General features: G+C 42.5%; 1 protein-coding gene across 4 annotated transcripts in view; it reads left to right on the plus strand.

Moving 5' to 3' along the window:
* The first annotated feature begins 2952 nt into the window (after positions 1 to 2952).
* Positions 2953 to 27438, plus strand: part of syt7a (synaptotagmin VIIa) — a 69805-nt gene continuing 45319 nt past the window's right edge. For 2 of the 4 annotated variants that reach the window (XR_013077242.1, XM_076732344.1), the window contains exon 1: positions 2991 to 3218. Coding sequence is in view for 2 of the 4 variants with exons in the window: in XM_076732344.1 (XP_076588459.1) it covers positions 3185 to 3218 (34 nt within the window). In the remaining 2 variants the exon portion in view is untranslated. Of the gene's footprint in view, positions 3219 to 27438 lie in introns of all 4 variants that reach the window. The other 2 variants (XR_013077241.1, XM_076732345.1) reach the window with 2 other exon arrangements.

The raw sequence follows: 27438 nt of genomic DNA on the forward strand, positions 1-27438 counted from the left end.
AATGTTTGAGGCTTATCAGTCCCTCGTGATTCCTGCACATTTCAGCACAACTGATGTTACGACGGGTTTATTCATTATTAATCTCCGACTGTTGGCTATGCATTCAACATTACTGTTTATAGCATTAGTTTCCAGGGTGCTATTTTGCAGCATAATTACATCATAGCACCTGCACACACACAGACAGACACACTGCTGTATGTCTGTGGCTTTGTATCCAGGTCTCATTTCAGCCAGAGTCAGATTTCGTATATTGAATTTTCTGCCTCTTTGAGAGATTCCTTTCATCAGACTATCTACTCCAGTGTTTACACACGCACAAGAGATTAGCCAAAGGCTCAGTTTACGACAATGACAAGACTTTGAAATATAGAAATGAGCACCAGCCACTGTTCTTATGCTCATTCAAATCCCTTTCATGTGTCCTGACTTAAGCTCCCATCGTGAACTATTCTTAGTCTTTCATGCTTTCTAGCAAGAGGAGGAGAGAAGGTGGGGGAAAAGGTAGTTGAAGTTGAGCTTAAAGGCAGAGCATGATAGAGAGAAGGGGAAATGAAGAGGTGGAGACAGTAAAGGACCATCGATAGAAGGAGCAGAGAGCCAGAGGAAGAGAGGGGATGGTGTTGATGTGTATATAGGTCACTAAATCAATGGGAATCAGGTTTTTGAAGGGGAGAGAAGGGGGTATTTATAGATAGCAGTGGAGACAGATGCATCAGTGACAGGCACAATGATGCTGGGAGCACAGGAGGGGAAAATCTGGGAATAGACTGTGGTCAAATTAGTCTGCAGAGAATTCTCCTAACAAACAGCAAAAGATTCTCAATAGTGAACAAATAGCATGGAGCGCAGTGCAAAACAAAATATAATCAAATGGAAATCACTGCAGGATACTTTGAGCAAATGACCTTCCCGGCTCTATCGAGAAAGCGCAGGCTAACGGTTAGTTGGAAATGCTTACAGCATTTGCATCCACCGTACAGCTCTACTCATATCCTATTGATTTGTAATCTGTGATATCAGAGAGCCACATGATTGAATGGAATATTAGCTTTCTATTTTGCTGGCTTGTAAGGAGAAGATGCATATTTATTACTCGGGCACGCCGAGAGCCAACGAACGCCTGTGAAGTGCATTAAAAACATTACAATCTGCATGGATGCATTGTAAAGATTTCAGGTCAGAGGTGACCGGTTGATGGGTGTGCACTGTAAGAATTTCCATTTAAATGTTGTAGCTTAACTACTCAACCATTTCTACCAACGGCAAAGTGGTGATGCTAGCTTTGTGCTGTAGTTTTAATAACTGTCATGGCTTATCCCATTTAATGTATAATGTCCCAGGCCACAGTCTACACGCTCCATGTAACAAGAAGTTCCATCACAAATTAGAAATATGCTCTGAGAACAAGAAGGAAAAATAATTGAAGAAATTGTTTTAAATTGCCTTCTGAGTAGATTTTTCTAGGACTAAGTCAAGGTCACGGACAAATTGTTCCCTCAGGGCTGCCTGTGCATGATGTAAGACAGCCTGAATACTGAGTGGGAAAATAATCTGCATCTCACTTCTGCTTCTAATTTGGAGAGTACTTGCATAGCAGCCGCATCACCCTGCATCAAAAACTGGCAGGGGACGCGCCCAATTAGTCCTTGAGAGCTTTTAATCTCTGGCCTGTGCCTTATAATGTGGTCAATAAACTTGCACAGGACAGCGTCTTGAATACGAGACCATCTGACGACCGTTTGTATAAGGGATAAGGATATGGATATGCAGCAGGTGGGACATGGTCGAGGTGACAGGGCCAGATGGGTTCTCTCCTTATATCAGTGTTTGTTGGTCAGAAAGACAGAATGTCCCTGAGATTTTACAAATTGAACCATTAAAAAGTGTCATTATGGCCACAGGATGTTGCTGCTTAAATGACTCTTTTGTCACTGTGCTTTTAGAAATCTAAAGGGGGAAATAACTGAATGCATTTACTCCTTCACTCAGTGAGTACAGTTTTGTACTTACAGGGCCGAAACTACTGTTTAATATCTTATTTTTTTTTCAATTACCTCAGTCATTGTTAAATTTATATAGTGTCACACAAAAAGCAACAAATGTCAATCTTAACTTCGCTGAACTTCAGTTGTGTTATCTGACCCGCAGTCCCAAACCTAACTATGTTCATTTTAACAAAACAAAACAAGAACAACAACTCCTCACACGGAGGAGCTTGGAACAATCTGTTTTTGATTTTTTTTTTCTTGATAAATAACTTAAATGAGTAATCAATAACCAAAATAGCTGGCAATTAAATTTTCTGGCAAACAACTAATCGCTTCAGCATTTTACACAAAAAGCATTTGAACATTGGACAGTATGTGATAAATTTCTATGGACTGAACTACCCAATGGTGTACAAGGCAGCTAAAATTAGCTCTGCATTGATCAGGCTCAGCATTAAAATGCTACGTGCCCATTAATGAATTAGTAATAATAAATCAATACTATATTTAAATAGATTCTATTTGCAAATGTTATGTTATATATTGTGTGAACACACATCTTGGGACCACGTTGGAATTAAATTAATGCTGATAATAATAATAATTTTGAATGCAGGGCTTTTGTTTGTAATTGAATACTTTGATACTTGTATCTTGTGGTATTTCTACTTTTCCTAAAAGATAATGAGAGCCCCTTGAAGCTTGTGTTATCTGAAATGGGACGTGGCTGCTCCTCATTCCATGCAAAGCATATATTTTAAGACGACAATTGAATGCACAAACAGAACCACACGTGGCAGCGGAGCAAATGGGCGGCGAGGACTCCAGAACACAGCTGCAAAAAGTCACTTTTTCCCATTTTGTCCTCTGAGCCACAGTGAACCAGCGGTTATTAGAGAGAGAGAGAGAGAGAGACAGAGAGAGAGAGAGAGAGAGAGAGAGAGAGAGAGAGAGAGGGAGGGAGGGAGAGAAAGAGGGAGAGGAGAGAGGGAGGGAGATAGTGAGAGAGTCTCAAACTGGTTAGCCTACCTACCTATCCACTAGGAGGAGAGGAGAGGCTGTTGAGGAGCAACACAACAACAAACAGCTACTACTACAAACCGCATCAGCGGAGTTCACGATACACGCCAGAGGAGTACCAAAAAATAACTGAGACAACGCCATCGTATTAGCCTCGGAGTGAAGTAACAGCCATGTATCTGAACAGGGAAGAGGACAACAGCAAAGGTAAGATCCAGGCAAGAATTGCCACTCTTTGCGAAGAGCATCCTGATAGTTTCAAGGTGTTTCATTTTTTGACCTGCTGATTCCCTGTGAGGTGACAGCCTGACATGAAAAGGTGGGGATGCACAGCCACGCATCTCCCCTCAACGCGCACACACGCACACACACATATCTATTTCTATTTTTTAAAAAGCAGCCTATCCTTGGAGCGGTGATGTTACTGAAAAGTGTGGGCTGTCATTATGTAATATCAGTGCAGTTAATTGCCTCCTAGGAGGATGCTTATCATTAGCCCAATCCTGCTTTTATTCCACTGCACCGTGAACGATTAATTGTGAACCTGTTGTAGACTGAGCCACTTTATCATATGCAGAATTTTGGCGCTGCGCGTTGCCTTGTGTTGCTCATGTTTTGTGCATTTATAATACCTACTTAAGGGCAACATAACACAAGGTCAAAGCCTCTAGCTACAATGAAACCCAAGTGTGTGGGGGTTATTTATGGTGCTCCACAGCTTCCGATATCCCGCAACAAATACTAACGGAGCGGGCTGCAGCTGAACGCTTCACGGGGGGAGATAACCGTGCAGCAGCGAGAGGGGTAAAGAGGGTACAAAGGAGGCATATTTGAGTAATCTCTCCCACGTGTTTTTGAGGCGTGATTTCTGCTCTCATCGGCTGCCCAGAAACACTCTCGACTCGTGTCCCCTGCTGCTACCATGAAGCACAAATAACTCTCTGGGGCGAAGAGGTAATGCTAATTACCACCTAAATCTTCAGGTTACACGAGAATAACACCTGCTGCTACCCTAGGAGGGGAGGGGAGGACGGGGGAGGTTGGGGTGAGGCGGGATGAGATGGGGGGTGGGGGGGTGTAAAAGAGCAAAAGGCAGAGTGGGAGGAGCCATTTTTGTTCATTTCCCTGTGATGTGAGATAATGTGATCTCACCACACACGGACAACAACATGATACTGTACAGAGGATGTGTGCGAGCAGCAGCAGCAGCATCCGTGGGCAGGGGAGGACGGTGGCTGGAGATGAGAGCAGCCCCCCCCCGTGTGTGTGTGTGTGTGTGTGTGTGTGTTAGAAATGCTATAGCCCTGAAGACAATGACACAAGCATGCACAGTATATATGTGCAGAAAAGTTCTTTAAACAGATTTGTGCCCTTTCCACTAACAAAGCTTGGCGAGGTCACTTTAAACTGACCTCCGCAGGATGTCAGTCCCAAGATGAAAATGAAGGGAATAGGAAGGCTTAAACGTCCCCCTGGATCGTTATAAGCATTCAGTGCTTGTTGATTTCTAACAGAGGGCATGGTTAACCCCAGCCCTTGTTTTGACAGTATAAACTTTACCTTGAATGATGTAACTGTAGCAGCAGAGTGTGGTGCAGGCAGTGCAGGTCAGACATGAATTACCTGCTCCACACCCAGGTTACACCAGATATCTGTAGGGAAAAGTGGATGTCTCCCCTTAAATATGTTTCCACAGAGGTGGTTTGGTCTGCGGTGTATTTTTAGCAGCACAGATGCGACTGAATGATCATAGAAATATTATAAGAATACTACAGACAGCAGTGTGCCTATATGATCCTCTCGCTCCTCTGCAACCGTACACTGGTATTTGTTACTTTGATCATGAAGGTGACACTACTACTACTGTAGGCTGTAATATAGTATAGAATTGTCTATTTATAGTATATAGTTTAGAGAATATTATAGATTCAACATGATACTGACAGAAGGGCGGGAGTGAGAGAAAAAGGCACAATTACAAATGTCTGCTACTTCAGCACCATGGACAGCACCGTGGATTCATCAATACACAGCACAGTTAGGCTACTGATATATCAGAGCCATTTTCAGGATCATATATTCTAACTTGCACAAACCTCAGTCAGATAAAGGATCAATGAGTCAGGCAGACTAGACTAACATATTCAGCTGTCCTCTGGCCCTGCACTGCCCGCTACCAGAGGATAAAGAGGGAGGACGGCAGGTTAACAAGGGGGATACATCTTCATCATTTTGCTAACAAGGGAAATGGCATTCCCCCTACTGTGGCTACATATGACGTGACCTTGTTGTTTGTCTTGTAACGGTTACCGACTTTTAATGATTGTAACTAGCTAGCAATCACTTAGGTTGTTGATTTGACATGTTTTTATTACTGTTTGTTGTTGAGATGACAGAATTGGACATGATTTTATCTGCAGAGTCTGCTCACATCTGAGGAAAGCGAGCTAACATCTGAATTACCAGATTTTGAACAATGGACGCTGTTTGCTAAGCAGCTTGGCTCAGGAGTGGCACTATAAGCCTGTGGGTCGGTGGTCCATTGAGCCACCACTTCAGTCCAGACAGATGTTTTTTTTTTTAGCCTATGAACATTTCATTTACTGCCATCACTGGATCAAACTTTTAATTCCCAACTTATGACAAAAACCAAAACCAAATTGTTTGTCAGCCTCAATTGTCCTTGTCCTTAGTGCTAAATGCTAGCATGCTAACACACTAAACTACACTCGTAGGATGGTGAGCATTGTAAGCATTATTTGCTAAACTTGCTAAGCATGCTAGCATTGCCATGGCAAGCATGTTTACATGCTAACATTAGCATTTAGCTCAAAGCATCTTTGCACCCAAGTACAGCCTCACAGAGCTCCTAGCATGGCTAATCTTTGTTTGTAGTGTAGCAGGCTGCACAGAGCATGACCTCATGATCCAGGAGGTCATGTTAGTTAGTAGAAGGTGTTGGAGGGAGAATCAGGTGTGAGCATGTGTGTGAAAGTCTGTAGCCTGTAGTTTGACTTTGTGGTAATTCAGGCCATTTCCAAGGGTGAAGGGACCGCAAGTAAAGTAGTGAAGTTATGAGTACGCTGACTACTAATGTGTTGGGCCTGTTCTTTTAAGCGAGGAGCTCAATACTTGATTGACGCGCCTCAAATTGATTTACGTGAGTGGGTGTTCCTTTCAGACGGGTGTTCCCTCGCCGCACTGCTGTGGCCTTTAAATTCACACCGCGTCTCAAGGTGGAGTGGCAGGGAGAGGGAGAAAGGTCTACCAGGGACGTATTGATTATGGCCTCAGAGGATTAGAGGGGGGTGAGTACAAACAGGTTGATCATATGTGAGCCTGACAATCCTACAAACTGATGGCTACTGTCCAATAAACATCTGAAATACGACTGGATGTGGGCTCCAGATGAACTTAAGGAAAAAGTAAATTGTAGAAAGTAGAAAAGGGGGAATGCTCAGGATAAATGGCACCATATTATTGTTTCTTCAGTCTGATGGCTAAATGGTTAGTTATTTATACCCGCTGGAAAACATTCAACAACTATTTAGACTACTTACTGATGCTCAAAATGCAGCACTGTTGGCTCCTGCGGCGTTTGATTGTAGGCCATTAACAGACAACTTGGGGATGTTCAGACCATCCAGCACACATACAGCCAACTTCTCCTAATTATGGAGAAAAAAAAACCTTCTTAAAATTTTAGTTTTTTAACGAGAGCGTCTAAACAGCAGATGGATTTGATAAAAAAAACAAGACGAGATTCCTGTTTGTGATGGGTGTGGCATTAATGTCTGCACTGGTGCTTTTGAGACTAAATGCTTTAGGGCATAGGTAGTATAAACTGTCAGAGGGACACTGTACAGTATGTCAGAGCTGAAGCACTTAAGATGTAGAATCAGTGACTAAACACACTGCAATTGAAAGGCCATGCATGGTGACACTAATGGTTCTTAAAGTAATGGTAAACAGCTATTTAGAGGTCTAAGATCCTGGTTGTCATGTAGTTGAATAGAGTCATAGAGTCAAGAGTCAAATATGCATCATTGTCAGCGGTAACTAATCATTGTTTTCATTATCAATAAATCTGCTGACTGTTTTCTCAAATGATTGATAGTTCTTTCAGGCCATTTAAATTCCCAGACCCCAAACGGACATCGTCACATATGTTTTTCTGTCCAACCAACAGCACAAAACCCAAAGATACTCAGTCTGTTATCATGCTGAGCTGAAAAGCAGCAAATCTTCAGAATCACCGAGAAGCTGGAAGCAGCATCTGTTTCATTGTCTCATGTCTAGATGATCGCATCTAGATTACAATCTTAAATCACCTTTTAAAGAAAGATTTTCTGACATCAATGTGCTTTGTATCTTAATTATAATTAATTATAATTTGACCATTTTTTTTCTTTTCTCAGTTAATTACTAGAAGTGAGAAGTAACAATCTCATTTTATATAAGTGGATTGGGTTCGTATGTGGCTTTACACACGATATTGTGCATTTCTCCTTTTCAACCGTCACCAGCAAGTGTGAAAAATCTGTCAGGCAGGCGGCATCATCACCCCATGCACAAGAAGAAGACCATCTCCACTTGTGAATGTCTGCGCTACACAGAATGGGGAGATTCACTTCTATTTCCACTTCAGCGGGAATTGCAGCTGAAGCCAGAAGCTGAAGGGTTTCTTTCAGTAGTCAACCGAAACACAGAGCAGTTTCCTGCTTGTCAAACAGCAGGGGAGCAGTAAATGAAAAGCTTTCCAGCTTCATCTGCTGATGACTGTTTTGATGAACTGACTGTAATAGATTTGTTGGACAGGAGCAGATGCCTTTATCGATCGATTCCACCGAGGGAGAATGGTTCAGGTACAGGTTAGGTTTGGAGAGACGTGTTCTGAGAGGGAACCTGTGGTTGACTGGCTTCATGTATTATGCATGCAATCCCCCTGATCTGTATAACTGACAACAAGAAGTGGATCAGTAAGACAACTTTATGGCCTCTCTGGGTGGAACAATGTCACCTCAGGACATGTTCCCCTGTTGTCTCATTGCAAAGTCCAGTTCAGTCCAGTTCAGTCTGGTGCAGGATAGTCCTCAATGCAGTTTACAATAGTATGTCGAAAAATAATAAAGAAATCAGTGAAGAACTTCATTTGTTTGCTCAGCAGCATAAAGTATTATCCTTTGGAAGGTAGACATTTTGTTATTTCCCTCCTTGTGGTGTTTAGTCTGAAGACAGTTTGTGCATCAGGGACAAATTGCCCTTAATTTATTTGATGTGTGGTCCTGTACTCTGTCTGGCACCACACACTATCTACCACTTGAATATAATATATAGCATTACCGTCAGGCTTACTATTGATTTAGGTTGCTGCTGGCCTTGGGTTTGGGCTGGAGCCTAAATCTCTAGCCAGGGCTACCAATCTAAATGACTTAAGTTTGGCATGTGGAACCTGCACTAAGAGAGCTCCTTAGTGAGTTTATTGTTTTGGCATCTCTGCAGATGAATCTGCAACTTAAAAATGTTTGATGTGATTAAAAGAGGACAAATACTGTGAATGTCACAAAAGATAAACTTTAAAAAAATTATTTATGGACATTTTCCTTTAACTGTCTGACCCAATTCTGGGCCTCTGAAAGACAACTGCTCTTTGGTAGTCATGGTAGAGGCGTGGCTTGAGAGATAACCCAACCCTGTGGTCAAGACTGAAGTACTTCAGCGCCTATTAGATGGATTGCCATCAATGTTTGCACGGACAATTTTGTTTATTTAAATGATCCTGTAACATTTCAGTGGATTGCCATCGTCAGGTCGATATTTGTGCTTTGCTTTATGACCAAACACCCGCTAACAAACCACTAATGATGATATCATCAGCCTGTGCTGTACTTTGTGTTAATTGCAAATTAGCAAGTGTTTCCATGCTAACAAGCTGAACCAACACGTGAACATGGCAAACATTATGCCTGCTAAACTTCAGCATGTTAGCATGCTGACAAATTACTGCTCATAGAGCCACAAGCATGGCTATTGGCTCTTCTTGAAATGAAATAGCATATGACCATGATTAATAAGTGCTTTGTAATGACGTATATAAAGCCAATATGCTACCAAAATGCAGGCAGACAAGTGACCAGTAGATGGTGAATGTGTGCACCTTAATATTAAGTGTTACCAACCACTCTGATTGGATTTTAGGTGGCCCCTCTTTGCCTGTGGGCCCCTGACTTTGTTACAACCTTTCAAATCACACATGACAGCCTCATATACTCTAACATACATTGTCAAAGTTGTGCGTAGAGCCAGTATATAGGTGTGTTTTACTGTAGTCACTTATCTCTGAGTGAAAAGCCTTCATTATGCCCCAGGTTTTGACAATTCTTGGCATACTAGCTTGGTGTTGTATCACAGTTCTTGGTATGCATCAAAGGATTTTAACTGCTAAGGAATTGAAATGGAAAATGGAGAGAATTTGTGGGGAGTCTTTAACATGGTGTGAAGTATAAGTGTCAGCAGATGACTGAGTTCCTAACCTCTTTGTTATTATTGCCCTGTAGAAATTGATGATGTCCTCCTACTTCATGGCTGTTTTACTAATATGGGTTGGGAAATTATTTGGGAGGATTGCTGTGGCAGTCTTGTAATGGCCATGCCTCTTAGAGCAGGATGAATTAAAAAAGCACTGGATGCTGGGAGAAAAGGTGCCGCGACAGGTTTTAGCGGCTGCACTCAACAAGTCTACATTTCTGTGATCAAACACAAAGGGAAGATGACTGGATATATTCATTCAGGATGCCCTTTATTTTCTCTCCTAATATTGTTTAAAGCGCAAAGCTGCTGCATGCTATTCTGTTGTCCTGTCAGCTTGCTGAGTTGATATCAGATGTAGATGAAAATGTCACATTTTACAGCAAAGCCTGAATTTAAATGCAGCGGATTCAGTCTGTGAGCATCAGATTGGTGAACACAACCTCAGCGGAGACCTTTAGATATGTAAGGTGCATAAACCAGCACAGGAATAACGTAATTGTAGAGAGCACTCAATTAGCCTGTTTGACATTTAATGGATCGCTCCGTCACTTGAGCTTAAGTTTATTTAGCTTTGAATGGATAGTCAAATGGTTAACGGCTCCAATTTGTTATACAGAGGGATGTTGTGAGCTGAGCCATTGGGAAAATTTGAAGGATCACTGGAGTCAGAGGAACAGGCCACAATGCTGCGATTCAGGCAATTAGATGCTTTTGTAGGAACACCTGCAATGAAACACGGATTTGGACCTGCTGTTTCACTGTTCCACTGAGAGAGCTCATCATCCTCCCCAGTGAAACAGGAAGCCGCATCAGCTGATTACTGCAACGTCTAATCACACTTTGAATCATCAAGCAATATGCGCCACAAAGAAATAAAATCATGCAAAGAACAGAAAATTACTTTTAATTGATTAACCTGCAGCCTGGTGCAAATATCCCGCTTACATAATTCAAAGTCAGTCTTATGTAATGCAAGGTAATGCTGGATGTCAGAAGATTTGTGCATTAACATTATTATTTTTCGATTTTATTACACTTACTTGACCTCATATTAAATTAATGACGGAAGTCCTGTATTTTGATATTCGAACGAGAAGGATCCTGTATCAGACTTGTTGATACAGTTCCACAGAGCTGGAGCTATTCTTATGGTGGACTCGCTCTCAGCTGACTAGATTGCGGAGGAGGGGGAAGTCTTTCACTTCTCCTTTCTCTGCCATCTTCTGTCCCTTTCTCCTCTGCGTCTTGGGGTAGAGGAGAAAAAGGACAGCGCCGGTTAACATCAACCGGCCGGGGGAAGAGTGATAGAAAGCAAGAGGTAGAGAGGCAGACAATAGAGTGGAGGCGAGCGTGAAAAGATGGAGAGAGCAAGAGAGACAGAGGGAGAGGGAGAAGCAAAGAACAAGCCCTGGAGTGCTAGCCAGTCAAGGTCACACAGAGGAGAGGAGGCCCTGCGTGTCTATGTCTATGTGTGTGTGTTTAAAGGAAAAACAGAGGGGATGGGAGGCCTACATAGTAAAGAATGAAGGGTTGGTGACAGCAGATTGGTTTAGTCTAGGATGGGGGATTTTATGGGGGAGGGATGAAGAAAGGAAGCAGACGAGGGAAAGAGAGAAAGCCAGAGATGAAAAGAGCTTGTAACGTGGCTTCACAACGCTCTTCTTATACTTAATATTCTCTTCAATCCTGTATTCATGACAGGGATGGTTTAATAGGTGGGTGACTTGTAACATGTTGGACTTAAACTCAGAGGCAGTGGTGGCGCATTTGTAATGTTTATGATTTTATTTGTGCGTATGTGTGGGGAACGTTTCCATGTACGCTGTTGCATAACCACCCAGTCCCGTCATGTTGATCCATGTTCTCTTCGGAGCCTCTTTCTCTTCTTCTCTCTCCATTGCTTTTTTTTTTCCCCTCTCACCACTCGATGACCTCCGCTGTCTTGTTGCAGCTCCCACTTTCAGTAGGTTGCATTCTGTGAACAGCCTGTGTTGTGAAGATTAAAAGCAATAGCTCTGCAGGTACATCCCACCACCTCTTCTGTGTTCTGAACGCAAACAGACACCACGAAGAAACCGTTAATCCCATCCAGAGAATTTGCTCTAGTTTTGATTAGTGATGGAGAAAGGGAGACTATTGCATAATGGATTGCCCGGTGCTTGTCATCTTAGGATCAAGTGTTTTGAAAGCAGGATTGTGGTTTGCTGAGAACATTCTTTATTCAGTTAGCAGGATGCAAGGAGTCATTTGGAAATGTGATCACTGCTGTCTCTTCAAACATATTAGCCCTGTTTGCATCTCACACCCAGGAGAGATTACGCGTGTGAGCAGTTGCCACAGTGTTTTGGAGCACCAAGGTGCTGATGTGAAAGATCTGAGGTGGCTCGGGTGCTCTGTGACATTATCTCTCCGGAGCAATGGTGTGTGGAGTTGTGATAACGTATGATGACTTTGTTTGCAGGAGGTCAAGAGTTCACCCTGTGGGTGGCCCCCTGAGGTCACTCCCAGCTCCGACTGTTATCGCATCAGATAGTCTCTGTCTTAATGTATTCATGCCCCGTTGATGTAATTTTATTTTACTTTTTTGGAAAAATGTCCTTTTTCCACTCTGTCATCCTAAAACGCAATCACCACCACTAATCCTCACATTAAACCTCCAGTGGTCACACAGTCGCATTCAGTTTAAGACTCCCAGTGAATTCCTGGCAAATTATCCTGTTGACAGACATCATTACCATTGCAAAGAGTAATTAATCTTTCCACACCATGATTTTACACAGATGAACAGTAATAGCTTCTATAATAATAATGGGTTCAAGGCATTTTGCCAGCTATAGACTGTAATTTTACTCATCTTAAACAGACCCTGTGGAGCTGACTTGCAGTATATGCTACTGTACAAATGACGCTTAATTCTCGTATTATTATAATGGACAGCTGATAGAGACAGGCAGTAAAATACAAGAGCGTACAGATCTCCACCACGCTTACAGTCAGTATGGTGGCAAAGATAACAAAAATGTGCACAAAATGTTTTAGGCTGATTGGTCTATTACCTGCGGACAGTACGCACATGGACACACACAACCAAATGCACAATCCCCTCCAGACTTACCCTTGGTGGAAACAACAAGGGGAGGGAGATGTGACGAGCAACAAAGGTCCCCAGCTGGAATCAAACGAGGGATGTTGCTGCTATGTTATATCTTCTTAAATATCATCTGTCCACATGGGGGGCCCCAGCCTGAGCTTTAGTTGAAAGGACACTGCCCTAAGTCATTAAAGCAATAGTTTGAAACTCTAAACCCCCCCCCCAGCCTACACATTTCTGACTTTGATTGAGGGGTTTATGTGTGACCATTTCTGTAACTTTCCGGAAACTGATGGCCCTACATTCACAGCCACTTCACGCCATGATCCGTCAGCTGTGTGGAGCTTCACGATAATATCAGTATGATTTTTAATATGTTAAAATTGAATGTTTATAGGAAGCTGCATCACGCTGTTTGCTTGAGTACAGCATGTTCCACAAGTTGGTGTGTGTGCTCGAGCCTTAATGTGTGTGTGGCCGCTCTGTCTCTTGGTATTTAGCAAAAAAGTGTGTGATTTTGTGTGAGCCACCCTGTATCTGGCAAGGTAGTCAGACTGACAGATTGGGCTGTACGAGTGCCATCTCCTCAGCTTGGCTGCCTGAGCGTTTCTCCCTTGTTCCCTCTTCCTCTCTCCTTCCTCCGTCCGTCTCATCTTCCCTTTAGCCTGCTTCACTGGTGACCAGCAGGGCAAGGGATATTTTCCTTCATTTACCTTATCTTGCTAGCTGTATAGGTAGGCCCTTTCCCTGGATTACGTCCACTCAGTGTTCCATAACTGTAACTACAATACCTGATGGATCAGCTGTCCAGGTCTGTCTCCCCTGTGCTCGACCAAAACAGGTACTTGGCGACAGTGTGAGGTTAAAATGCCAGAGATGGCAGCGAGCACCCTGTGTGTCCTCGCATTAGTCTCTACCATTAGGGATTTTCTCACTTTGTGGCTGCATTGGGCCACAGTTATGTGTGTATTAGGAGATACACAGAAACTGTAAATGAAGAGAGCTATTGTTCTGCAGAACTGAACAGAGGGGGGCTGGGTCATGGTAGGATTCAACAGAGTGATTGTGTGTGGCAGTGTGTGTGGGGAGAGTTCACACAAACTGTTTTCACACTCATGCTTCCACGAGAACTGTAGCGTCAATAATAGAAAGATAGATTTTCAGCAACAGCTATCAGTATGTCCTCATTTTGCTCTGCTCACTATCTTGATCAGTGTCTTATTTTGGTAAATTGAAAAAGATAACATTCAGTTTATTACACAGCTGTTATGTTTCACATCTGCTTTAGGTGTACCCAGCTATTTGGGCAAATGAGGCATTTTGAAATTGGCATCTTTTGTGCGTGCGTGTGTGTGTGTGTGTGTGTGTGTGTGTGTGAGTGTGTGCTCCACCAGAGCTCGTTGTGGAGAACAGGATGGAGGGAGCATGGGGGAGAGGAGGAGGAGCAGGAGGAGGAGGCAGAACAGAGAGTAATGAGCCCAGGCATGAGGGACAGATGACGTGGGAAAACCTGACACAGACAAAAGAAATAAGCAGTCTCATATCTCCAAACCCAAATATGGATTCACGTGACTGATTAGGAACAGTTGGCTTAAGAAAAGCAATGCTGACCCGGTTCGTGGTGTAACTGAGTACCTGTTATGAACACAAAAGACCAAATTACAAATACCAATAGCTGGGAGACCCCCTTTGTTCTCTCTCCTCCCACTCCATCTCTGAAAACGATCTGGATTACTGTTTTCGTTGCTCCTCTTGATTCCCCACCCGTCATCTAACTTTTGCAGACGCAGGCTTATCATCCCATGTTTTTGCTTCAGCAGCGGCGTGAATTGGTGCAGCTCGAAGAGCACAATGAATTGGATGCAAGCAATTGTGCATGCATGGGAGTGAGTCGAGAGAGCTCAGCCCCGGACTCAGTAGAGCTGAGACGCACCAGATTGGGCTGGCTCGTCCAAGCAGTGCATTTCTGATTGGTCTGGGCTACAAAGCTGAAATGCGCCTTTTGTGCCACTGGTCCACAAATCTGACATGCTGTGGAAATTTCTCCCCCTCCTTTTCTCTCTCTTAACTCTCTCGCTAATGAACAGCAGCGCTTTTCTACTTCCACAGATCATTTTTCTTGTACGCAACATTCATTGATTAATGCCAACCACCCTGAGACCCTTCTTTGTGATTATGGCTCTCAGGCTTGGGAGGGGCCACTGATACTCTTAATGAGTCATAAAAAGCGAAGAATTATACACTCCAATAGTCTTGACATTGGGTGATATTTCAATATTTGGCCACTCACTCTCAGAGTCTATTTGCCCACAGAGTTGGCACACGCTCAAATGCCCTCAGACACGCATTTGCACAAGTAAACAGAGGAATCTTGACTTTCCAGTCCCATGGTGTGTTCCATGCGCTCAGGATATTTGGGTACAGGCAGGATCCTGCTGCACAGCCCGGAAAAACAAACATGCAGGTCAAACAGAGAACTCCCAGAATGCACTGTGATTCGGCTCAGCTCACTCACCACCAAAATAAGCATGTTGATTACATAATCAAAACAAGGAGCCTGGATGCCAAAAAAGACTATATGGTAATTGTCATGCTATCAGTGTGCTGACTCTACAGTGCATCCTGCCTGTGGTGATATTCCTTCCTGGGTGGATTGTGAGCCTGATTGTGCTAAATTATGTTGTCTTATATGTGATTATCCACTTGATAAGGACAGGGTATTGTTTGCCCACCAGTGACGGTCAGCACATCGAGATGATGGAGGTCTTGCTAATTGAGCTATCATAGAGGGATAATGCGTGCAAAGGATGTCATAGTATCTGCCTCTCACACCATCTTTCCCTGGGGTATATCTGTTCCTCCCCCGTCTCTGAGTCCACTGCCCTCTAAAACACACTGCTTAATTACAGAGCAACAGAGGGAGGAGGTGAGGACAAAGTGGGAGAAACGAGCAAAAGCCAGAATTGCGGAAGAAGGGGCTTCAAGCGTGTAGCTGGAGGAAGTAAAATGGGTGCACAAGAGCAGCTGTGAGAAACTGACGCTGGATACGGAGAATGTTCATAATTAGGATTGTTTTAGAAGTAGCTTTTCTTAAAAATTACAGTTAATATTTGATGATGGCTGCACTCTGAGATCCCCCACTGAACAGGCTCTGACTCTGAGGCAAACACACAATGACTGCACATCAGACATGGCTGAGGATTGACAGGCGTGTGGCTCCCAGCTTCTTCCGACAGTCTTCTTCCTTCTTAAAGCGCCTGACAAACCTCATTAAGGACTGTTCACGCAGGCTGTATTGACATGAGACATACCAAGAAAGGGTCATGTATAAAATATGAATCTCCCAAGGTTACATAGCAGAGGCTGCACATGGATCTATACTGCTTTGTGCTGTATAAGCTTTTAACTAAACTGTAAACACAGTGGCATATGAGATGTAGTCTGTATTTACGGTCAGACCCTCGTGTTCTATTGCATGTTGGTGTCTTTGGGGGAAAAAATGTTGGGCACTGTTTTTATAACTGTGGGAATATTATCATTCTGTGCAGACAGATTTTGCACACACCTCTGTTTCAGTCCAAATCCCTGAGCCAAGTTCACCCCGTCTCCTTTACTCCTCTGAAATATTAATAAAATGTAATAGGCTATTTGTATTAAATATTTAATTCTGTGTCGTATTTGCATCTCATAAACCGCTGGTCAGTATTACTTTGGATTACCTTTGAAATTTTAAAACTCGGAGGCCTGGGACAGAATTAGAATGGCAGAGGAGCAGAGGAAGGTTGGGTGAGGAGGGGGAGTGTGTGGAGTGAGCTGGGAATCGCTTGGGGAAGTTCAGTGAAAATGCTTCTTGTGTCTTTTGGCTGCTCCATTTTCCTCTTCTTCTACTTCTAAACACAGCACGCCTTGCTCAGTCTCCCTCTGTTTATTAGCCACTGTTTGCAGCAGCACTTTGTGTAATGCGCTCCAGACAGATTTGACAGGCTGGATGTGGACAATAAAATGTCTCCTGTTAGATTACGATCTACCGAGGGATCACAAGCCCAGGTGCGTGGAGTCTGGGAGGTAAAAACCCGAGTAATGAAATGAGGACGAAGGACAGGTGAACCTACAGAGTGATTGGACTTACCATTGAAGGTTGTCCCCTGACCTTAAAATCATAACTTTCTGAAAGCATATCACTGTTTTCATGAGGAAACCTGCATTTCTCACCATAAATGTAGTTTGCTTTCAAGTACATAAAGCTCCATAAAACTGTGTTTAGTCTGACTTTATGGTGCTATTATTTAATTGAAGTTAGAATGATATTATTGTCATAGTTAAAAGCGTTAATCTTTGAGGTGAAAAGATTGCAATACCAAACATACAGAATCTTTTTTTCAGAAATAACCTCTTATAAGCTTTAATGTGTCTGAGTGGTTATATTGGAGCGTATAACCATCTGTATAGTGCTGAACTGAGGTTAATACTGCATGCTGTGATGGGGGAGGGCAATTCATTGCGTGCAGCCATAGGTGTGCTGTTTCAGTGGTTTGAGGCAGTGCTGTTGGACCTTAAGTTGTAATATCAGACCTATCTTATTCGCTCAATGTTTCACCTGTTGAATGCAGCTTTGCAATCTGATTTGGGAAAGGAGACCTGCATGTCTGATTAAGCGACTTATTGTACCATCAGCATAGTTTTCATCTACAGACGTTGCACTCCCTCCTGTTCATTCTTACTGTGCAAAATATAGCCAGACTGGAAGCTTTCATTTTAGCGTGAGATGTAATTGGAAATAGCTGAACATTTAATCCAGTTGTACTATTGTAATAGCAGCATTTCAAGGTGGTGCGTAAGTATTTACCAATAACAATTGCATGGAAGTGCTGATGAGGTTTAAGGAAGGTGTCTTTGTTAAACTACATATGATAGTCCTCAGTGTGCAAACACATGCAGTGAGTCAGCCAGTCTTGGAACCTATGGGCTTTCATCTGAGACATTTTAGCATCTAAACAATGGCTAGTGTTTCAGGGCTTCCAGTGCAGCCAGCAGATATCCACATAATGGCCAAGACTTCCTCTTTCTTGCACTGGTCATTATTTATAGTCTGATTAGCAACTTGAGAAATGAAGACAACATTTTGGCTAATCTCTATAAACGGGTGTCTGCTTATGAATGCAGATGAATTACAAAAAAGCTAATGTGTCCTCAAACAATAGCCGATGGATTCTGTGATTGCATTTCAGCCAATGTTTCCATCTCTTTTGCTCTTCACACGGACTGTTTACCTGCATACAACCAACGCCACCAGTGAGCAGCTCTAAATACCGGCATAATAACACCCACACAGCTCTGAGGATCTTCTGAGATTGAATCGCTCAAACAGCATCCAGAGGTGGTCAGTGATGCATGTGACTGCATATTCAATGAAGTGTGAAAGCAAGTGCCTCCTTGACTGCATGCAAGGGCCACAAGGTCAACTTCAACTTTGTACAACATGCATATAGAACGACAAGTTGTTTGTTTGTTGCAACCAGCGTGGGCAGCGTTTTGGACTTGATTCATGGGGGGAAATACCAAACAGCATTTCTTGTGTCTAGCTCTGAGGCTGAACACTTATGTTTTCATGTTCAGCAGTGGTCGCAGTTTCCCACAGATGAACTCAAATGTGAGCCAGGAAGCAATGTAGTCACTCTTAGGCACTTTCTGATGCCAAGTGTGATTTGCAGCTCAAGCTAGACACATTCTGGATGCAGTTGGTGTGAACGGGGCATGAAACACATGTGGAAGGGCTGTTCTCTGACAGGATTATGGGCCATCAGCCATAACAATAAGACCAAGTAGGATTTGTCAAAACCCTGGCCAGATGGAAAGGTGTTAATAATATGTCAATATAAGACACGATTTGCTCTTATTTACTATAGCCTACTTGGCAATCATCACTGTCAGCAACGAAGTGCAAAAACATTCACATTTGTTTCAGGGGGGAAATTAGTGATATGAGTAACGAGTAAGCCTTGTCTAGTCCTTTTTGGCTTTGCAGAGGAAAGAAGGCTAATGAAAAGCTCTGTGCATCTGTAGGTCTGCATGCCCATGCTCGCTCACTGTCTTCCTCCAGCCAGCCATACGCATGGTCTCCTCTCCCCCCCTCCCCAGCCTTCAGCCTGCCAGCCCCCAACTAGCACAGCCTGGAGGTAGGGCATGCTGGCAGTCCTCTGCGTTTGATTTTTTTTTTTTACGTGCTCTGGACTAATCCTATTTTGGGTGCTGCTTTTTGAGTCAAGGTTTGCACAATCTCTCCAGGCCAGATGCAGGAAGGAGTGACACTGCAGACCCCTCCCCTACATATTATTACATCATCTGTTGATGACCACTCAACCGTTCAACCATACATCAACCCAGGAACGCTGTGGAGGTGGCACTTGTCATTTAACCAGTCGTTGGGTACGAGGGGCCAAAAGGGAAGCACAAATCTTTGTACTGTATGTGCCATTCTCCCTCCTGCTCCTCTTCCCCCATTCTCCCTCTTCGCAGGTCCCATTCTCCACGACTGTCAGCCCACACAGGAATCCTCCAGAACAGCCTGGTGAATCACCCTGCATCCACAGGCTTAGCACAGCACACGTTCTAACAATTACTCAAATAGGCATAGACACATACCCACACACACATACTCCCCCCTGAACCTTACATTTCATCTGTGCATCAATTAGTGTTTAGAAATGGTATAGCGCTAGCTACTTCACACATGCCCATCAGATAACAGTCAGGGATTTGTGTAAAACTATTCCATTAACTTGTGAGTAGCCACTGATTTTCAAGCAGAAGTGGTGTGTTTAGTCACAAAATGTCCACAAAGCACTTAAGTCCTTGATCCAATATTTATTTTACTTTTCTGACTTAATTGCATGCTTTCGCTGTCCGTACAGTTTTATGACATGTTTCGTGATATAATGTTTTAAACATATTTTAACAAGGTTGGGAGTCTGCAGCTATGTAGGAGCTCTTTGTTGCTGTACTTCAAAGATTCAAGCATCTTTATGTGTCGCATGCACAGAGATACAAGTAAGACGATGAAAGAGATGCTCAGTTTCTGTGCAAGAATGAGAGATACTCAGACACAGCAGTGCTTTGAGCTAAAGGCTAACGCCAACATGCTTACATGTTCACAATGGCAATGCTAGTGAGCTGCTCTGAAGCAAGTATTGAGTAGTTGCTGAGATATATCAGGTAAAGTAAAGTGAGGTGCTACAGTAAATGCATGCTGCTAAAAGCTAAAACTTTTTTCACCAAACTGAACTGAGCTGAGTGGAATTCATTTCCTCATACTGTGGAAAATCCTATGTTTAATACAACCAAAACTTAAAGGCCAGTCTGCTGGATTAAGTGCCATCTAGCAGTGAGGTTACAGATGGTAACAAACTGAATATCCCTTGCCTCACTCTCTCCTACCGTGGCAGCTAAAAGAACGTGAAAGACTCTTCTGGCCAGTCTTTGGTTTGCCTGTTCTGGCCTACAGGTGACATGGTGCGCAACATGGTGGACTGTAGGTATATAGAGCTCATTCTAAGGTAACAAAAACACAATGATTCTAATTTTCCTGTGATCATTCACAAAAGGAAAACAAACAGTAACTATGAATATTATATTCCATTTCTACCAATAGATCCCCATTAATTCTACACGCTGGACCTTTAACAGGACACTGATCTAACAGGAACCTCTGTTTGGAGACTGTTCCTTTGTGTTCTCAAGAGCCCCTCAATCGGCTTAAAGGTCAGGTTGCATACAAATCACATAACCGCCCTGTTTGTCCTTTTAGTAATTTAACAGACCTCATAGAGAGACGGGGCTGAGAGGCTGCCTCAACAGCAGTCGTTATTCCTCGCCTACTCCATCTGGCCCATTACACATGACGAGAGTTATAGCTTCTCCTTGAAGAGAGTTAATAAATCAACCACGGATCAGGTTAGTTTAGACTCTTTTCTTTTCATTCCAATCACAATAAATAATGCTGATCATGCCGGGGGGTTGTTTGTGACAACTTAGTTTGCATGTGCCCAACTCAGGCATCGCCCGGTGAATACAGTACTCTGAGCTCTCAAGAGAGCACCAGGTAAATTGAGAAAATGATGGAAAACAATGCTTTCCACACTAATCGTATATTTGTGGTAGAAATGCTCATTATTACCCTGCCGGAGAAACATTTAAGGTGATTTCCAGTAATAACTTCAATCTCTTCTCTTTCTGCCTCTTAATTCCTCTCCAGCCTGAACTCACACTCGCTCTATTATTTCCCCCCTCAGCTACGCCTGTAATAGTTAGCCAAATGACATCCTTGTCATGATGTTAGGGTGATAATGTCAAGTAGGTGTGAGAGCTGTGTGTGTGTCACTTGCTTACTGGCAGCAGCCAAGCCTGCCATTTATTCTCTGCCTCCCTGCCAGCCAGATGGAATACTTTGCTGTATTGGTTGACCTGACAAACAGTGACATCCTGCACGGTACTGCAGGTATTATGGCTACTCCCGAACTCTGAGGTGATATTTACTGCAGCAACAGCCCAGCTGTGTGAGTGTCAAGCTCATGTCTCCACAACAGTTACTATTAATATGCTTGTGAATAAGAATTAAGACAAGCTATTACAGTATGGAGCTATGCTAAAATGTCCTCAGGTGCTGTGAAATTGAGTTAATGTGGAAGGAAGATTGCAGGCGGCTCCCAGCAGAAGTGAAGGCCACAAGGACTGGTAGTTAGTGGAAAACTCTATTTCCCATGAGCCCTTGACTGTAACCTGCTGCAAGCGAGCAGCTGCATGGCATCGTCAATATGTCTCAGTCTGCTGGGTACTACCCAGCTGTAAATTGTTGACAGTTATACAAGCAAACACATCAATGAGCAGTCAGGCAACAGACAGCAGAGCTGGAGGCCCGTCCAACACGACCCTGTGCTTATAAAGAGCAAATTATGTTTATACAGAGCTGGCTGTCCACGGAAAGTAAAACTTCATTCTGGGGAACATATTAAATTTGATCATTAATTATTAAATGTGATTTTTGGAAGAAATCCACTTTTGAGTCCCAGGAAGCAGATACATTAAAACCTACAGTAGATATTATAGGATATATTTCATTACTTTAATTTGTCCTTCCAGTGACATTGGCTGATGCTAATGAGAGTTATTTTCTGTGGTGTCTGTCCAGCTGGAGTCTAAAAGCAGAGGGGTATTTAAATCTCCTCCTGACACTGAGCCAATGTAGTGTCGTCCCTGGAGCCTCTGCTCAGTCCACAGCACCGAAGAGGACAGGATGGCTTGGACCATCGCAGAGCTTTACCGTTAATGCACAGCTGCTGACAAGGAAGGTCACCTGGGGCGAAAGGTGGTCACTGGAGAGATGGGATTCTCTGCTCCATCTGATGAGTGCAGCAGCCACTGAACAAATATAATGCACCCTGTCGCAGAGTTACTCTGTTCTCCCTCTGTGCTCCTATGACAGGCTAAATTACAGTTCGCCAGCCTGTTGCACATACAAAGACAACACCAGAACCATTATTTCTTCCAAAGTAACCTTTCGCCATCCCTCACTTAGTCGCCGCACACTTGTACATCCTCCCCCCCTCGTCAGCACTCCTGACACCAGTTGTGAGAAGGTTGTGGTCACAGGCGCGGCAGAGTGACCAGTCATCACACCAGCCGAGGGTACAAGTTAGTCAGTGTGAGGATTTGACTCCAGGGAAAGTGAGTGCGACTTGCAGAAAGAAACAGACATACACAGGCAGACATACAGACGAAGAGGCAAGAGATGCACAGATGGCATCAGGTCACATGAGGTCAGGTCGGTCTTTTCGTGGCTTTTTTATGGAGTCTAAGGGGAGACAACTTTGGCTGGGTTGTGGCCGAGTCAATACTCTAACCTCTAGCTAGAGGCTAGGGTTTGCTGTGTCCTGGGTTTTTACTGCCTGGTCCATCCAGACAGGTAATAAAGTGCTTTTTACAAGCAGAGTTTAATTCAATGAAGAAGGCAAAGGTAGAGACCTCCAGGTAGTCATGAATCTAAATTAATTCGTTTATGACAAATGGAGTCAGTCCGGCATTTTCACTTGAACTTTGCTTGATAGATGTGCGTCTGTTTTGGTTGTGAATAATCATGTAAATGTCTTAAGCTAAGCTCATTGTGTGGTTGCGTGGTGTTTGAGGAGATTTCATATAAACCATAATGGAGATGCTGTGACGAGGCTGCTTCACTGTCATTTAGCTGTCATTTAGTTGTCATTCAATTAAAGTTGCACTTGCCCCTCCAATACTTTAATTACACCCTCAATAATTGTTTTCCCATTTTTTAAGGAGTGAGAATATTTAGGCTAATATTTTTATATGAAGAGGAGCACTGGAAATTGGACATAGATATGAAAGCGCACAAGTATGCACACACAAGCACACACAAGCACACATACCATGAATGCATGCAACTCTGCCCTGTATCCTTAGGCAAATACAATTGACTTTGACTTGGATTAGATTTTATAATGCCACCCACATAATACATCTGGAGCATCCGAGACCTCTTTGTCTTGGTTGATGTCACCAGCAGTGAGCTGATGATGTGGGCAGATGGGGACTGTAGGCCTGTATGCATATGCACAAGCTTCACAAATTGCTCCTCAATAGCATTACAGTCGAGTCCCTCTTCCCTCACTCCCACTCTGCTTTTTCCTGTACTGTTCTCTCTCCACTTTCTTGGTTTCTTCACATCCCTAAAGCGCATGTGTTCCCACTCATGTCACTGTGCTTAAGCTGTGTCAAGTAGAAGAATATGTGTGTATTAGTGTGTGTGTCTGCAGTTTTGAGCACATGAGATTGCACCTTTTTCTTTTCTTTTCTTTTCTTTTTTTTTTTTTAGAGCGGCAGTAAGTAAACAACTTTCAACACAGATGGTAAGGTGATACAGCAATAAATGATCTACTGTACTGTACTGTAAAAAAGTTTCTGTACAGTGGAGCACAAAGTTTAAAAATGTGAACATGGAAGGAATGTAGGAAGTTAGAGGGGCTCGCCAAGACATTTGGCACAACACATGAGACTATTACCATTTTGGGCCTTGATGAAAATATCCATCTATACTATCCATTAGCTGTACTTACTTATCATGGAAGGTTGCAGGGCGGCTGGAGCCAGTCACAGCTCGCATTGCGTGACAGCCAGGTTCACCCTGGACAGGTAGCCAAAAAACAACAGAAAGTGGAAGAAATGTGACCTTTGTACTGCTTAGTAATGGCCACTTGCTAAACCAGTGGAGGAGTTAAACATACACACAAAAAATACAAAAACTGCTCACTTATTCATTGTGCTTATCTGCTCTAAACTAGTTTGTTAACATGTCCACCAAACTAGCTAACTGCCTCCAGTGGTGACCAACCTTCCAAGGCCAAGGAGCAACCAATGTTGGACTCCATTGGCTATCATCTGACTGATTTCTGGCCCAAGATTTTCGGCTAATCTCCATAAACATATCTGCATATGACTGCATATAGATTAAAACAATGCTAATAAAAAGCTAAATCATTGTCAGACGATAGCTAATGCATTCCTAGATTGTACTCCGGCCAATGCATGCCACCTTTTTTCTTCTCCATACAGACTTTCTATGTGCATGCAAAGGCAAAAGGTAATTGATTGATACCCAGCAAATGAAAAAATGTCCTCACCACATCCCCCAAAGGTCCTCTGTGAATGTCTGCTAAATGCCATTGTGTAGGTTCCCATTGTTACAATATTGCAGGATTTTCAGTGAACTTGATGTCCATTATTATTATTATTATTATTACTAATGACTAATACCACACTTTCATTACAACTAAATGCATTCAAACCCTTAGTTATGTATTGTCAACAAAAGTCAGTCAAAATTAAAAGTACTAATTATGCAGTAAAATGGCCCCTGTCTGTGTTTTACTATTACCTTATTTAACTTTGCACTAATAAATATGTGGTCACATGCTATTCTGTGTTATCAAAATGCCAAATTTAGCAGAGATTGCATTTAGAAATTGTGCCATTTATGGTGAGTAGTAAGGAGTGAGTAGTAATACAAAACAGATTTCTATTATGTTTTTCTCTGCATATTTTCATGGTGCTTGCAAAGATAACAAAGCAGCTAAGAAAGTAAAAGTCAGCTTTTAAAAGATAAAGTGGGAGTTAGTGGCAGAATAACTCCTGTAAAAGAGTAAAAGCAAAGAGCATCAGCACTTAGTTTAATTTGGATGTATTTGGTATAAAAATGTTTGAATGTTTTTGCATTTGATGAAAAAGAAAGGCCGAAGAGAACTGACTAACAGTGTATTATAGAAAATAATAAATGACGTCAGTGTGGTGTCAGAATGTCTGTCAAAGCAGTATGTGGAAGGAACGGACTAGCTTATTCCCACTGGTGATGTTGATCATGTCAAGATACATGAAACAAGCCTGAAAACTGAAAATGATGATTGATTGCATTTACAGTCTCCATGTTGTTGTCCTAATGATAATAGTAGTAATATGATAATGATAACAGTGTGAGTAAAAGGCCGTTTTTTTTTTTTTTTTTTTTAAATCACATAGTGCTGACTCATTGATTGGATTGGGAACTGTTCCAACCCAGTCATGCACTCATGGGATACCTATTAAAAAGATATAAATAGGAATAGGCCTTGTTGGAAATTCAAGTCAATTTCTTCCAGATGACATATAGTAGTAACAGTAAACTAGCTGTATGCTACAATTTAAGAGCAAGACTGTTTCCAGGGACATGCCTCAGTCTTTTAGCGTGATATCATTTATGGAGCCATCCAGCGTATATGTAAGACCCTTTTTCAGGATTCTCATTTAAAACCAGGCAGGTGGAAACATTAAACTGTCTGTCAGAGGCAGCATTTTCAACTATCTCACAGAGCGAATGTTATCTCAATTAGCTAGCTAGCCATGACTGATGAAATCTGCCAGCAACGGCTCTCAAAGTCAATGGTTGGGGGCTAGAAATGAGAAGCTGCTTTGTCTGCCTCTGTGTGAAATCAAGGATTGTTTCAGAGAATTTCAGGTAGTAAATCTGCCACCGTTAGGTTTGCAAACATTATGTGCTGTGCAGGACAGAAAGCTGGACAGGCATAGCAACAGTAATTAAGGGCAGGGCTTCGTGAGTGGTCAGTTGGATTCATAATGAACTGAAAACTCTTGAGAAACCAGCAGAAGAAGTGAAGGGAAAAGATTCATTGAGGTGCTGTTTTATTGCAAACCTTAACCTTGCTTACAGCAAATAGACTAGGCTGTATAAAGGCAATTTAAAACCCCCGAACCTGGAATAATGTTAGTCATGGTTGACTTAGTTCACAGCTCTTGAGCTCATTACTGGGATGGACAGTGGTCTACCTCCAGCCACCATGTGGACTCAAGTCAATAAAGTCAAGGGCATCAGTGGGACTGGTGAGTAATAGCTTGTTTGTGAAGCCATAACATCCAAGTAAAGCTCTGGGGCCACGAACCAGGAGAGGCTCATTCAGCCTCATCAGGTGTCTGGAATATATAACAGCCATTTGTCCCAGTGTGATCAAAGTGAGGATAGTACTTAGAACAGAGGAGAAAGGTGAAGTCTGAATAGGGTGTCGGGTTTATTATGCCTAGATGCAAAAATGAATCAATGGTCATATTTCTGAAAATTTTCTTCAATCCTGACAGATCTGGCACAATCAATAGATACGTAATTAGCTGGTAAACTACACCGGCAGATGTGCTGCATTAAAATAATATCCAAGCAGGCAGCCTCTTTTAAAGCACTGTTTTGAAATTGTCTGGTGACATATGACTGTAATCCATTACTAATGTGTGTTTGATGCGAGGCAGGGGCACTTACGACAAATTGTAAAACAACTCGGCCTGTTAGGAGGTAGGAGAGAGTGTCCTTGGTAAATGTGTTGAGTCCTTCCTGTGGCTTACATATGAAAGTCATCCGTTTCAATCTGACCAGTTAATTCAGCCTTTCTGAGGCAGAGCTGGGGGAGAAAAGAGACAAGGATAGATCGTGTGATAGATTGAGACCGTGCATACTGTATAAAGTCCTGATCAAAGACTGAGATATAACCAAAATGTTATCTGTCGCGCTCATTCAATCAGAATTCAAAGTGGATTATCTTCATTTACCCCCCACGGAGCTCATGACATTAAAGAAGATTTGTTCAAAATCAACGTGCTGATTTCAGCTTCTGGAATCTGGGGCTTCATCATTTTTATAAAAATGTATAATATGTTAATGTCATAGGCTGTTTTTTTTTTTTTTTTTTTTAAAGGGAGCAGGCTCCAAGAAAGAAATTATCGGAGGAACAGTAGGTCGTATAGAGTAGTTGAACAGAAGTCATAGGATTTCAGACTGAGCTGATTCTGTGTATGCCTCTTTAAATATGCTGAAAAGAAAAAATTATTCAGTATTTACATATTCATTATTTTTATTGCAGTATGTCATTTTGACAGTATTATACAGCCCTGCTTACTACATAGAAGATAAGCTATTCAGTCTATTCATTAAGCATCTTACTGTGAGCAGGTTGCTGGTTGTTTTTCTCAGATACTCCTGAGTATTTACATTAGCATAGAGAGGATGAGGGAACAGTGAGTAGTGAGAAATGTTGGCAAAGGTATTTACGTGGGTATTATATTTGTTGACACTTATATAATTACATAAAAAATGTCTATGCCAAAAGAATATGGAAGGTATATTAAAGACTCATAAATATTGAATATGAAGTGCAGCGTTTTGTCAAAGTCACATTAGAATATCATCTGTTGTATGTACTTAAG

Source organism: Chaetodon auriga, chromosome 6 (genome assembly GCF_051107435.1).
Source record: "Chaetodon auriga isolate fChaAug3 chromosome 6, fChaAug3.hap1, whole genome shotgun sequence".
NCBI classification, from domain to species: Eukaryota; Metazoa; Chordata; class Actinopteri; order Chaetodontiformes; family Chaetodontidae; genus Chaetodon; species Chaetodon auriga.